The sequence below is a fragment of the Diuraphis noxia genome, unplaced genomic scaffold (assembly GCF_037042655.1).
Source record: "Diuraphis noxia isolate RWA-SAM2 unplaced genomic scaffold, SU_Dnox_SAM2 contig0003, whole genome shotgun sequence".
Taxonomy (NCBI): Eukaryota; Metazoa; Arthropoda; class Insecta; order Hemiptera; family Aphididae; genus Diuraphis; species Diuraphis noxia.
The window spans coordinates 8295089-8309087 of NW_028301713.1; the positions used below are offsets into that span (position 1 = coordinate 8295089).

Below are 13999 nucleotides of genomic sequence, written 5' to 3' on the forward strand. Positions count from 1 at the left end.
GTAAAAAAATGTTTAATCTCGGACCGTGATAGTTAGGTATTATATTATTGTATAATAATATTTTTGGTTGGTTGTTTTATGTTTTTATATTCTGTGGTTTTCACATGAGAACTCAATATTTATGTGACCCAATAATATGATAGTCTGGAAGAAAAATAATTTTTAAATATATTATAGTAAATAATTTGTTGAACTTGTAACTTTATATATTTTAATGATTAATTATTATTATACCTAAGTATCCATTAAAAAATGGAAAATATTATTTTCAATAAATAGGTAAATTGAAATTTTTATAAGTTCGACACTAAAATAAAACTATTTTTTATTGCATAGTGTTTCAAAAAATAACAATAATACATTATTAATCCAAAACAACAATTTAAAAATTAATTATATTGAGAAATATAAATTTATAATTTAATATTATTATAGGTGTTCCGACAAATTGGAGTCGATCTAATGACACTTCCTGAGGTGGACGGTTATAAATATGTTATAGTGGCTATCGACTATTTTTCAAAATGGTCCGAAGCTAGGCCGTTATATGATAAAACTGCGGTTTCGGTAGCAAGATTTTTGTATGACGATGTTATTTGTCGACACGGGTGTCCCAGGATTCAAATCAACGATCAAGGACGGGAATTTTTGAATTCACTTAACATCGAGCTATCTCGGCTTACAGGAACTAAACAAAGGGTTACATCTGCATACCATCCACAGGCAAATGGTCTAGTCGAACGACAAAACCGAACAATTAAAAATTGCTTGCTCAAAGTTTTACAAGACAATGTAAATAAATGGCCTTCTATTTTACAAGGAGTTTTATTTGCTCACCGAACTGCTCAGCATTCCTCAACAGGCTATTCCCCATTTAAAATGCTATACCAACGTGAAGCTATACTACCAATTGATTTAGATGATAGTATTGAAAAAGGAAAAGAAGAAGATAAATGTAAGACAGAAGATCCATTCAATAAAGACGATTTTGATAAGACGTTAAATCAAATGATAAACATGAGGAACGTTATGGAAAATCACGCACATAAAAATATCGGAGAGGCCCAAAAACGTCAACGACTGTCATATTCAAAGCGGCATAACACAGGTCAAATATTTAAAAAAAATGACAAAGTTTTGGTAAGAAATTTAAAGAGAGATGACAGAAAGGGTGGTTGGAAATATGTACCATGGGAAGGACCTTATACAATTGTGTCAATTAACAACGGAAATACAGTTACATTAAAATCCAAAAATAAAACATTAGCCAAAACACAACATCTTAGTAACCTAAAACATTTTAAAGAATCTGATAATATGAAAGAAGTTGATTTAAAAAATAATTTAGAAGGACAGATATTAGAGGAAAATATGAATACAGAAGTTAATGAAGATAAAGATGATACTGAAAAACAAGAAAATAGTCAAATGGTTTTAAATAATGACACGGTGAGCCTTTCAGGAATGAATAAAAGTCGAGTTTTTAATCCAATTGCAAAACCATGGCAGATTTTAAAATGCGAACAATTAAAATTAAACCTAACTGAAGTCTTGAAATTCAAAGGAAGAGGAAAATTTTTAAGTGAACCCGCAGAAACAAAAAACATTTTAGGAGATGGTAATTGTTTATACAGGGCATTATCATATTGGATAACAGGCACAGAGGAAAACCATAAAGAAATACGTAAACATATTGCTGAGGTATGTAATGTACAAATTTAATAGAAAAAATCTATGTAAATAATATTTTTTTAAGCAATTTTGTTTCTAAATTACTCTAGGTGGTCAAGACTAATACAAATATCCATAAATACGTTGGCAAGGAGGATGAAATTGATATTTATCTAGAAAAAAATAAAATATATAATGATGGTAAGATTTATTTTACTAATGTATTATATACAACCAAAAATACAACAGAATTATCGAGAACTTATGTTTTATGGATATACATTTTTTAAATATATAATATAACATTATGGATCATGTAAATTTTATTTTCGTAGGTGTTTGGGGTACTGATGTAGAGATTTTTGCTGCAACTCAATTATTAAAAACATCAATTTACGTTTATACAACAGCAACGAACACTTGGCAACTTTTTAACAAAAACTTTAGTTTAAAAAAAAATATTTATCATACAGAAAGATGTATATATATAAGAAATATAGGTAACGTACACTTTGATGTGGTTTTAAGTGTTGTATAAAAAAATTTGTAATTAATTTATTAAGTGAACAAATATGCTAAAGTAAGCTTATTAATTAGATGTTTAAAAATCAAACTTAAAAAAAATGTAAGAGATATTCGTTATTTTATTATTTTCAATTCATATCTATTATATTATTATGATGTATTTTCCAATAATTAATAATTTTATGTATAGTTATTTAATTTTAAAATTCTTGTTTTACATAATTTGTTATAATATAATATTACTATATGTGCGTAAATATTAACTACAAATTTGTTGTTATTAATACAATTTTTACCTTTGTGATTGTATTGAAGTATTCGATGTTTTCTAATGTTTTCAAACAGGAAAGCTCTCCTATTAAGATTATATCCAGCTCGGATAACTACATTATTTTTATCGTTTAATTCAAATTGCTTTTTTTGAGTATTTTTAGATCACATTAATGTGTAATATTTTTGCGTCAGATAATTAACAAATAGTATAACTATGCTTAAAACAAATTTTTGGAATTAATTGTTCAACAGTTTAATTAATATATTTTAAACAATTCTATTAGGTATTCATAAATTGTTAAAAATAGTTAAATATGCGTCAATATAGCAAATAAATCAAAAATAAACAAAGTAAAATTGTACAGTTGAATTTCCCGCACTATAAAACGCATTTGTATAATAATCTACAATGTTTCACTAAATCTATGATGGATATTGGATATCCAATTTTCTATTGAGACAAATTTTGTCCCGAACCCTGTTAATAACTAATAAGGTAATAAAGGTAAAATACTTTATGATTATACTCGTATGGTAAACATTTTTCAAAAGAATTATTCATATGTAAAAAAATAATATAAATGTAATTTATAGGTACCTATTTTACTATATAAAGGCTACTAAGATGGCATATTTTCGATATTGCAATTTAAGTTTGATGAAACGATTTATAAGTACCTACAAGTTACCTTAAATTGAAGTCTTAAAAATAATAAAGTAACTGTTTCAAGTAAGAAAAGGAGCTATAACTATCTAGGCCCTAGGGGTGGCTAGGGTGTAAAAATTACTTACTTAACTTAAGTTAAGTATAACAGGCGATTTCTACCTCAGGTGATTTTTACCTTCCTACGGTAAAATTCATAGGTGGGTAAAAATCGCCGGTTATGTTAGGCGATTTTTACCGCAGGCGATTTTTACCTCCTCAGTAAAATTTGTAGGTGGGTAAAAATCGCCTGTTACGGTAGGTGATTTTTACCTCAGGCGATTTTTACCCCCCTCGGTAAAATTTACAGGGGGGTAAAAATCGCCTGTTACGGTAGGCGATTTTTACCTCAGGCGATTTTTACCCCCTCGGTAAAATTTACAGGGGGGTAAAAATCGCCTGTTACACCGGTAAAGGTTTTATTGCTATCCATAGATTGATATAGTTTATTATATGCTTCAAAAGTACGGGATCATATAGGCATAACTGCGGGCCTTTGGATTTGGGAGGCTTGAATTTCAATTAAAATAATTTTTTATATGCTAATAATTGTTTTAATTTATGACATTTTTTTCCTCAAATATTTCTCACTGGTTTCGTGTTTTACATAATATACAGGGTGATTCATGAGGCGTAAAACACTTATTAATTCTAAAAACTATTTACTTTTTCATATTTTTTTTTTTTTGCAAAATCTAAATCCATGCTGTTCTAGAACTATATATGATTTTTTAATATTTTTCACCCTTATAATTATTAGGTACAATAACCTATACGTCTTAACATTTCATAAACTAATAAGGCTATTTTTTTTAGTTAAAATTAATTTTTAAAAATGAATCATCCTTTATGAATCATCCTAGATATATATATTTTATTCTAAAATTATGTTGTATAAAGTATAATTGTACTATGGGTACAATATTAATACATCGACATACAATAAATTGTCATTGTTTATGCACAAAATTTAAAATATTAACCATAATATAACATGTGATTTAAAAATGTACAATTCGTGTTAATTCGTTGGAATTATACAAATAATATAGGTACAATTCACACATCGCGCGTATCATCTTGCTACAACGATAATATCACAATAATCGCGCCACGGCGCCCCACTTTCATTGTCCGCCTCGAATTTATGTATAAAAAGGCGTCGGGCTCCTCGATCCCAGCATAACGCATTTTTCGTGCAAATCTATTCTTTGGTGAGTACTTTCTGAACAATAATTATCATAATACAATATTCATGGACAATACAAGTTTTTTGAGACTAGGTATATTATAGATAAAAACTTATTCGTTTGTTTTCTTTTTTTTGCAGTCTTTACTCTATTTCACTCCACGAAAACCAACCAAAATCAAAAATGGGCGCTGAAAAGGTATCCATGAACATCGTTGTCGTTGGACAAGTTCAATCTTTCAAAGCCATCAACACAGTCGCCAAGGCCGCACCAGCCACCAATCAATTGATGGTAAATATGTAGCCATGTATAGTCTAGTGCAGCCATACTCAACTTTTTTTTTTAATTGGCCACATAAAAATATATTCTAAAACATTACGCGTATCACGAGTAGAAATGGAAAGGGAATTCGAAAAAAAAATTAAAAATACATTTATATGTTATTATGTATTATATAAAAAAAAATATTTATTTTAAGTTAGTGTGATTTATAATATTTATATTTATAATTATATTAGGTTTAAATTAAAATTTTAAAACGTTTTGTATCGATGCAACGAGTATTATTTATTTTTATTTTTTGAGGGGAGGCACATACAAATATGTGCCGCAGTTCGAGTATGGCTGTTTTAGTGCTGAATGCTCCAAGTACCTTACTGAATGCATTGCAAACATAATATTATACATATAGGTAGTTATTAATTTATAACTATAATGCATATGCGATTCAGTGAATCAAGTGTTGAAGTTATTTTCCAGTAAATAGTTGTTACTACATATATATAATTTATAACTTACGTATTAATGATTAATATTTATTACAATATCATTGTTTATTCTTTTTTTTTTCAGAACTGTTAATTCACCATGTAAGTTCATATATACAATACAAACTCAAAAATGCCATAGCCCAAAACATTACAATAATATGTAATTACACTAACATGTATGAAAATTAATATGTACATTGCAAAATAAATCAGTCTTCTCCGTCATTTGACTTATCATTTTTCTGGGTCCTTATATGCGGCTTCTATACGATCATCGTCTTTTAATAAAACAAAATAGGTACCTTTATTATAATATTATAATACTTTAAAGTCTATACCATACAATATTGGTGTATATTTAAATCGTATTTAGAGTAATAATATAACGTGTGCTAATTCATCTGAAACACAATGTTGATTACGAATGTAAACTGTAATCGTGAGTTTGTAAGAGGTGTTATAAATCACATAATATGTATTCTATAAAAGTGCAAGTTTTTGTATAGTATCTTAATTAACATAAAAAATATTTTATATCACATAAATAATAATAATATATAATCGTTTAGGTAATATATAAAAGAATTAAAGAACATTTGAAATTTTTTAAATATGTTTGTTAGATGATAATATAATTGTTGACAATCAAACTAAAAATTCGAATAGAATTTTATAATTAACAAAATCAATAGCTAAAATGTGTTTTGTTAAATAATGAAAAAATATATATCATTTATACTCAGTGTATCATTGTATTTACAATGGCTAGTTATAATCATTATTTTTTTCAATATCGCGTTGTTTCAAATGTTTAATGTACATTACAGACTGTCTCAAGTCTCAATTATTAGAATTGTAGTGTTAGTGTGTTAACTTCTTACTGTAAATGGATATGATAACGGCCTTATATTTTATAACAGCTGCAACATTCTCTTCAAGAAAACATTAAAAGTAGATTTTTTGAAAATTTATATTGTTCATTATAGAGCATAGACTATAATAAATAGTAAGTACGTTTTATATTAAATAGATTTTTGTTTGTAGAGATCTTAGAAACAAAAATAAAGCAAATCAACAGTATGTGTAAAGACTGTAAAGTCAGCCTATCAAATAATATTAATGACCTACATTCACATTATTTAAGTAATTTATTACAACTGTTATTTTTAGATTCTGAACGAAGTGATGAATGTATTGATTTTACAATGACGTGTGTTTTTTTTTGGGTCTGTGTACAGCATAACTAGTCGAAATAATGCTTCGATTTCAAAGTTTGGGGGTGGTTTCCGATGAAAAATTGAAGATTCTTGGTGCATTATAGAGGTCAAAAGTAAACATTTTCCAACAGTTTTCAAAAAAATCGAGAAAAATCAGTTCTAGAGAAAACTCGAAGCATCATTATAGGAAAAATTTTAAGTGCGTTTGAATTTTAAATTTTTACGAAATAGCGTAACGATAACGATTTATCCTCAAACGATTTTAAACATTTGTTATTATTCAAAAAGTATAAGTCATAGATATTTGAAAAATTTTACCAGTTATTAAGATTGGCATTTACTTTACATGATTTAATTTTGAAAATATTTTGACTTTTTTTGAGGTATTTATAGACAACTGAAATTTTCAATTTTTCTGAAATTTTTTTTAAGTGTCAATAAAATTTTTATGGCCCAATAAAAATACTTGAAAATTTAACACAAAATTCCTCATAAGTTATTCTTAAAGTGATTAAAAAATTATAAAAATACATACACACGATTTTTTTTTATTAGCATTTGAAGTTCAAATATTGACTTAATACGTAAAAATTACGGCAATTTTCAAATTATCTTAGATCGAAATTCATAAAAGATTTTTTTTTTAATTCTAAGATTTGAGAATTTAATACAAGGCTCATAATATATTTTTACAATAGCAGTTGAAAAATAAAATAAATGTATAGCCACAATTTTTTTTTTACATGTATTCAAATTTTAATTTTGACAACATACGTAAAAATCACTAAAATTCGTAAATTATTTCATCCTAGAAATTCATAAAAAATTTTCCTTTTATACCTAAGATTTGAAAATTTAATTCAAGGCTCCTAAAATATTTTTACAATAGCAGTTGAAAAATACGAGAAATAAATAGTCACATTTTTTTTTACAAGCATTTAAATTTAAATTTTGACAACATACCTAAAAATCACGAAAATTCGCGAATTAATATAAGCTAGAAATTCATAAAAAAATTTCTTTTTAAATCTAAGATTTGAAAATTTAATACAAGATTCCTTACAAATTTGTCAATCTTTATCACAAAAAAAATGTCACCGGAAATTCAAATTAAATTTTTATTAGCATTTGAATTTCAAATATTGACAAAAATTTGTCAAAACCATGAATATTTGCAAATTATTTTGTAGTTCAAAATTCATAATATTGTTTGTATTTATATCTAAGATTATAAAATTTAACACCAAGTTTTCCATAAGTTTTGCTTCAAATAGCTATAGAAAAAATTTGAAGCGTCATTATAGGAAAAATGTTTTGAGCGTTTGAGTTTTAAATTTTTATGAAATCGCGTAATGATAACGATTTATCCTCAAACCAGGTATTCGTATATCTATGATAATATAAGGTATTATGAATTATGATTACTACATGATAACTACACTAATTGGTTAACCATGCCTTATGCAAAATGCGTCTTAATTGAAAAATAAAATATTTGTTTCAGAATAGAATATATGACAATATTTAAATATAATATATCCTAGACTGACAAATCATCTCCGTTCAGAATCGTTTTTCGTATACAATGATACCTATCATTGCATTCAAATTTAATCCCATCCATTACAGTAACCTACTGTACAGCAGAGCGACATCCACGACTTACCCGCTTTTTTTTAATGTTCTTATAGTATTAAAGTTTTGTTTTAACTCGAGATAAGTCATAATTCTAATCAGTGAACATTGAACCACTTGACGGTAAAAATTTGACCTTTATTTCCAAATTTAAATACTTTTTTTTAGATTGAAATTGTTGTCATCAATATCGGTTGTCTATGAATAAAAATACGAACAAAAAATATTAGTGTACGTAATTCAAGATCGGCTTACTATTTACTATTCCAGCAGCTATAATAAAATAAAGAAACGAAATCTTAACAAAGTTTTATTTAAAAATTCAAAATGGATCTTTAGTAAGTATCTACCTATAATACTAACATACTTATGGATTTAATTTTATAATCTGATAAAAAAAAATTCATTTTTAGTATTTTTAAGTGCACATTTTTTCATTTTCTTCGACTCTTATTGGTGCATGGAAGTATCTTGCATAATGATGAATACAATTCAATGTAAACATTTTTTATTTAATCAAGTATATGTAAGTACCGGTAGCATAATTTGGAATTATGTGGAAGTTTTTTAAAATCTCTATTACGCTCAATAATAATATACTTAAATGTAATTTAATTTAAATCGATAATAATATGTAAATGATATGCAATTATACGTTAGACGTTATGCAGCTGAAAAATAATAATATTGAAAACGTCAAGACGAATTGAAATGTTTAAATCAAAACATTTGAAGCGAGCAGACTGCGGCGGGCGGGCGCCATCGTTTCAAAAGCCAAAATTCAAGTCAATACTAATTCCGCCGAACAATGTGCCTTTTAAATATTTAATAACGACAAAATATATATGTCATGTATACATATACATAATATGTATAATATAATATACGGTCGTAAATTATACACACGCACGCCGATCGATCACTATGTACATATTCGTTGTCCGATTCAAGTGTCGTTATCGTATTGCTACACAATAAAATATTTCCGCCGGAAATACGCATATATTGACTTAATGTGTTGCAGAGAGTACCTATATATAGTAATACGGCACAGCGTGGACAGCACGTGCACACGCCCACACGTCGTTATTGTAATACCGCTCCCTCTTCTTTCCACGAGTGAAGACGTTCGAAAAAACATACTATATTGTCGAACGATTGTGAAGGTTTAATGAAAAAAAAAAAATAATAATAATAATAATAATTATTATTACCTATCGTCAACCCGTTTGACGTGACACAAATTATTGCGTTTTTAGCCCGTCGTCCGACCGACTGTATGACAATTTATTTATTTAAAACCCTGATACCTACACAGCTGTTGCTATAATACTGTCGCAGAAATCTTCGGGACATGTAATCGCACCATCGCCGCCGTGTACTTGAGACCACCCACACACCCACACACACAACACGATAATTTTTTTTATCGCCGAACCGTTTGCGTTTTTTTTCGGGGTGCGAAATGAAAACAATCGATAAACGCACCGACGAAGGCGACGACGACTGTTACAGATACATGCGTCTGACGCACGCGTTGGCCGTCTGCTGGGGATTGCCCATCACTCGCAGACGAACTGGCGCCGGTGGAGCCGGACGCGACGGAGACCCGGACGTAGTGCGAGGTACAAAACACGTCGAACAACAGCAGCGATTATGTCGATTTTTTTTTGCTTTTTTTTTTTGCATTTCGACGAGATTCAACAGTAAACTATTTCCACTGCAGGGCCTCATGAGGGAAGGGGAGATCCGGCGTGTCGAAGTATTTTTCCGAGGAAAATATCAGACATTAAAATTGTATCGCAACAGAAATTACTCGATTAGGTATCGTTTCCCGTAACTATATCGGAATTCAATTTTTATTATTTTTGTGATACGTATATAATAATCAAGTATTACTTGTATCGAAGACACTGCAGCCCGACCCTGATAATCATATAGGTATTATTGAAGTTCGAGCTCTGCAGTTATCGGTGACTCTTCGACGCCGTAACATTTAACACCGCGATAATACCCCTTAAATATATTTTATTATATGACTATGACTTTTATTTTCGTAGTTATGATTAATGTCAGTACCGTGTACCTCCAACGCCGTCACTCTGCAAGCGCCATTTAACTGTTTTACTTTTATAGTATGGTAATATTTTACCTATCAGATCGATTGATTCGTGATAGATCCGCGATGTGTCCAGCAAAACATTTTACTATTTTTAATTAGTGTCAAATATTAATTATCAAAGCTGTCTCCTCGAAATACGACATGTATTCGAATTTCTGCCACATCCGAGCTATAATATATATATATATATATATATATATCGCTACAAATTATGTACACAGGTGTTAGGCAGAAGAATACAACTGTTCAAAGGTCATAGAATCGCAATTTCTGCAAACGATAATGAAAAAAAAAAAATTAATCCAAAATGAAAAAAAAAAATTGGTTTAATCGATCCTTATATACCCAGCACGTATTCGGTAGGTACTGAAAAAACGCAAAAACGCAAAATCTAAACGTGTCAGATAAATGTGTGCCATTTTAGATGAATGCGTGTAGTTTTTTCACGTACTGGGTCGTAAGTATAGTTTTGTATAATTAATATAAGTTTAATTGTGTTGCTAAAAATGTAATTGATTTAAAAGTTATTAAATTATTATATATTTGTATTGTGCATCATCTCATTCCACATTAATTTACACGATGATTAAACACGTCGATTTTTAAACGATGTTTTTGCTCATAAAAACTTCAAAATAAAAAAAAAGAGATGAGATTTTTTTTAAATGCTATAAAATTACGCAGCATTACAATCGTAAACATTTTTCACGAGCGTTTACACCTCAATCGTTTAAAAAAAGACAATATACACGCCTCGACGAGAATGGACATGAAAAAAATATAAAAGTAGATCTAACAGTCATGCACTATAATAGCAGTAAACATGACTGCAATGGATAAGATATTATAACAATAATTATAGTGAAACACTCAATAGACTTTAACGTAACTGATTTTGTTGCAAATGTCATTGCATCGGTCACGATTTTTTTTTTTGGTGGGGGGGGGGGGGTGGTTAGGTGGTGGGAAACTCAAGTCCTGTGATTTGACTTTTCTCTCGTCGTGTTTCTAACCCACAGGACACAAGTACGCGTTCGACTGGCGCGTCGTGCCCGTGTGGCTGGCGTACGCGGCGCTGGACGCGTTCATCATGTACTACAACTACCTGGAAGCTTCCGGTTATGTCGGCACGTCGTTCCGGAAGTGTTTCGAGGAGTCGTACTGCTTCGCAGTCATCGAGCTGGCCAACCGGAACCTGGGCCCGTTCTCGGCGCTGGTCTGCGCCATGTTCTACGGGCGCCGGCACAAGGCGGCCGCGTTGGCCGGCACCGAGCGCGTGCTGGCGTTCATCCGGGAAACGGAACGAGACGCGGCCACCAAACACTACTCAGCCGCGCTGTTGTCGCCGGCCGCCAAGTACTATTCGGCCGCCACGATTGCCGCGTACGCTGCGTGTATAATGCTGTACACAGCGGCCGTGCCGGTGACCGTCGTCTTCCCGTACTGCGTCAACGCGCTGGGTCAGGCGGCCGTCTACAACCTGGTCACGTTTCAGTACGGCGTCCTAGGCCACGGTTACGCGCGCATCGACCGGCTGCTGGAGGTGGCCGTGGACGCGGAGGGGCATCATCGAGGCCGCCGGTCGCTGGCCGCGCGCGTGGCTCGCCTGGCCCGCGCGTCCGACGACTTTGGCCGGCAGGTGGGCCACCTCAACCGGGCGTATTCGATGATCCTGTTGCTCAAGTGGCCGTACAGCATGGTCCGCATCATCATGGTCGTGTTCCGCATCATCGAGCTATCGGCCGCCGTGCAGGATGACCGGCCGTTCGCCCGCGTGGCCGCCGTGCTCATAGTCGAACACGTGTGCGAGGTACTCCTGTTTCTGGTACAACTGTCGTATTTCTGCTACACGGGCGCCCGATTGTCTAGCCAGGCAAGTGTTTTATGCGTCCGTACAACAGGGTTGGCACGTTGGTCTGCAAATATCAATGGCGCGCGTGAAAAATTAAAATTATAAAAATTATGCTATTTTTTCTGTACTGCTTTTTAGTATTTACGACTTAATGGCACGTGAACAATCTTCAAATAATTGATTGGCAAAATTTGGTACTTGACGCAAAAAAGGTTCACCGCCCCTGATCAATAACGACAACCATATAACAAACAATAAGCTAATAATATTATTAAGTATGATTTTTTTAAGTGTCTGAATGCCTGAATAATATATTATGAAAATGTAATATTGGCGGAAAAAAATGGCGTAAAATGGACGCAAATAATAATACCTTAATATTGTTATTTATAAAATTACAACTTTTTCTGTACCTAATCAATATTATAAGCAAATGGTATTGAAAATTCAAGAAACATGATTAATAATAGGTACCTAATATATTTTATTGTAGACATTTTTAAGTTCCCAAGTCCATAAAAAATAGACAAGAAAAAAAAAATGTAAAATTAATGAAAATACATTGTTAACATAATTATCTCAGTAATAATATGGGGTTCTAAGTAATATTTAACATAATTTCTGGATACAATAATGTTAAGAGTGTGTATGCCGTATGGTAAGAGCTTAATACAATAATACTAATTACAAAATTATATTATCGCTTGCAGGCCAAAAGAACCGCAGCGAGTTTACAAAAAATCAAACTCCACCATGGATCCCATCTGGATTTGGATGTTAAAAAAACGGTAAAATGTATAAATTATTATCACAAAACTACAGAATAGTAGGTAATTATAAATTGTATATTGTGAGTTGCAACTTTAGGTCGAAATATTTTGGATACAAATAAATGCTAGAAAAATAAATTCAACAATTGGAGGATTTGTTATCGTTAATATGGACCTCATGAAAGCTGTAAGCCTACGAAAATATCTCGTGATTGACTTTGATCCATAAAAACTATTAGTTTAAATTATTATGTTCGAAATAATACTACATATTTTTTTTATAGATGTGTGGTATCATTGCGACATATTTTCTAGTACTAATTCAATTCAAAAGTCAAAAAGGCAAATCCAAACCATTGTTTCTCATCTGGAATTAGGTCATTTACTTCAACGTCAATTATTATATTTTTATATTTTTCATAATATACGAGTATATTCCTTTGACATAATATAAATCAATTTTTTTTTTAAGTTTTTGAATTTAAAGTTGTTTGACATAACTGTATTTATTACAATAATAATATGAAAAATCAACATCTATTATGTATATTCAGAATTTACAAATTATGTATACAACTATAAAATAAATTATCCATATCATTTTCTATAATATTTTAATTAGTTTTCAAATGTTAAATTCAACAAAAAAAAGTTGACCGATGATAAAGTATTAATCAATTATAATAATTTTAATACTCGCGTATTATATAATAAGTAACTTAAGCGGGACAGTAAAAAAAAAAAAAAATTTAATAAAGTGTATAAATTTATATTATAACTACGGTAATAGTATTCTTTGGTCACCAAATATCAAATACCTCGGTGTAATCTTGGACAGGAAATTAACCTGGAATCCTCATATCACCTCTAAATTACAACAAGGCTACCAAAGACTAAAAGTTCTATACCCGTTGATTAACCGTCAAACTGCATTAAGCTGGAGATGCTCTCTTATGCTATATAAGCAAATACTACGACCATTACTTCTTTACGCATCCCCTGTGTGGGGAAATTGTGCAAAAACCCACATACATAAAATACAAATCTTTCAATCAAAAGTTCTGAGAACCATTTCTAATGCCCCATGGTTTGTACGCAACGATGCACTTCATCAAGACTTCCAGCTACCCACAATAGTTGAGTTCATAAAAAAATCAGCAATCAACTTCTTCGGCCACATCAACTCTGCTCACAGTGCGAAATATTACAAACTAAGTGTCCCTCCTTCTGTACGCCGACTCAAGCGTGGACGTCCCCACGACTTGTTGCTA

The 13999-nt window shown here is 30.9% G+C and overlaps 1 protein-coding gene and 1 long non-coding RNA gene across 2 annotated transcripts; both read left to right on the forward strand.

Annotated features, from left to right (window-relative positions):
• The first annotated feature begins 4248 nt into the window (after nucleotides 1–4248).
• On the forward strand, nucleotides 4249–5357 carry LOC107169208 (uncharacterized). The gene is made up of 3 exons (XR_001506244.2): nucleotides 4249–4386; nucleotides 4503–4653; nucleotides 5215–5357. It is a non-coding gene; the product is annotated as an uncharacterized LOC107169208 (long non-coding RNA).
• Nucleotides 5358–11161: 5804 nt separating this feature from the next.
• LOC149056659 (uncharacterized) lies at nucleotides 11162–12063 on the forward strand. The gene has a single exon (XM_089223142.1). The coding sequence runs from the start codon at nucleotides 11197–11199 to the stop codon at nucleotides 12061–12063; it is 867 nt and encodes a 288-aa protein (XP_089079268.1). The 5' UTR covers nucleotides 11162–11196.
• Nucleotides 12064–13999: the final 1936 nt, after the last annotated feature.

What these genes read in the sequence shown, in the direction of transcription:
- LOC149056659 (XM_089223142.1), top strand. Translation starts at nt 11,197, where the DNA reads ATGTACTACAACTACCTGGAAGCTTCCGGTTATGTCGGCACGTCGTTC.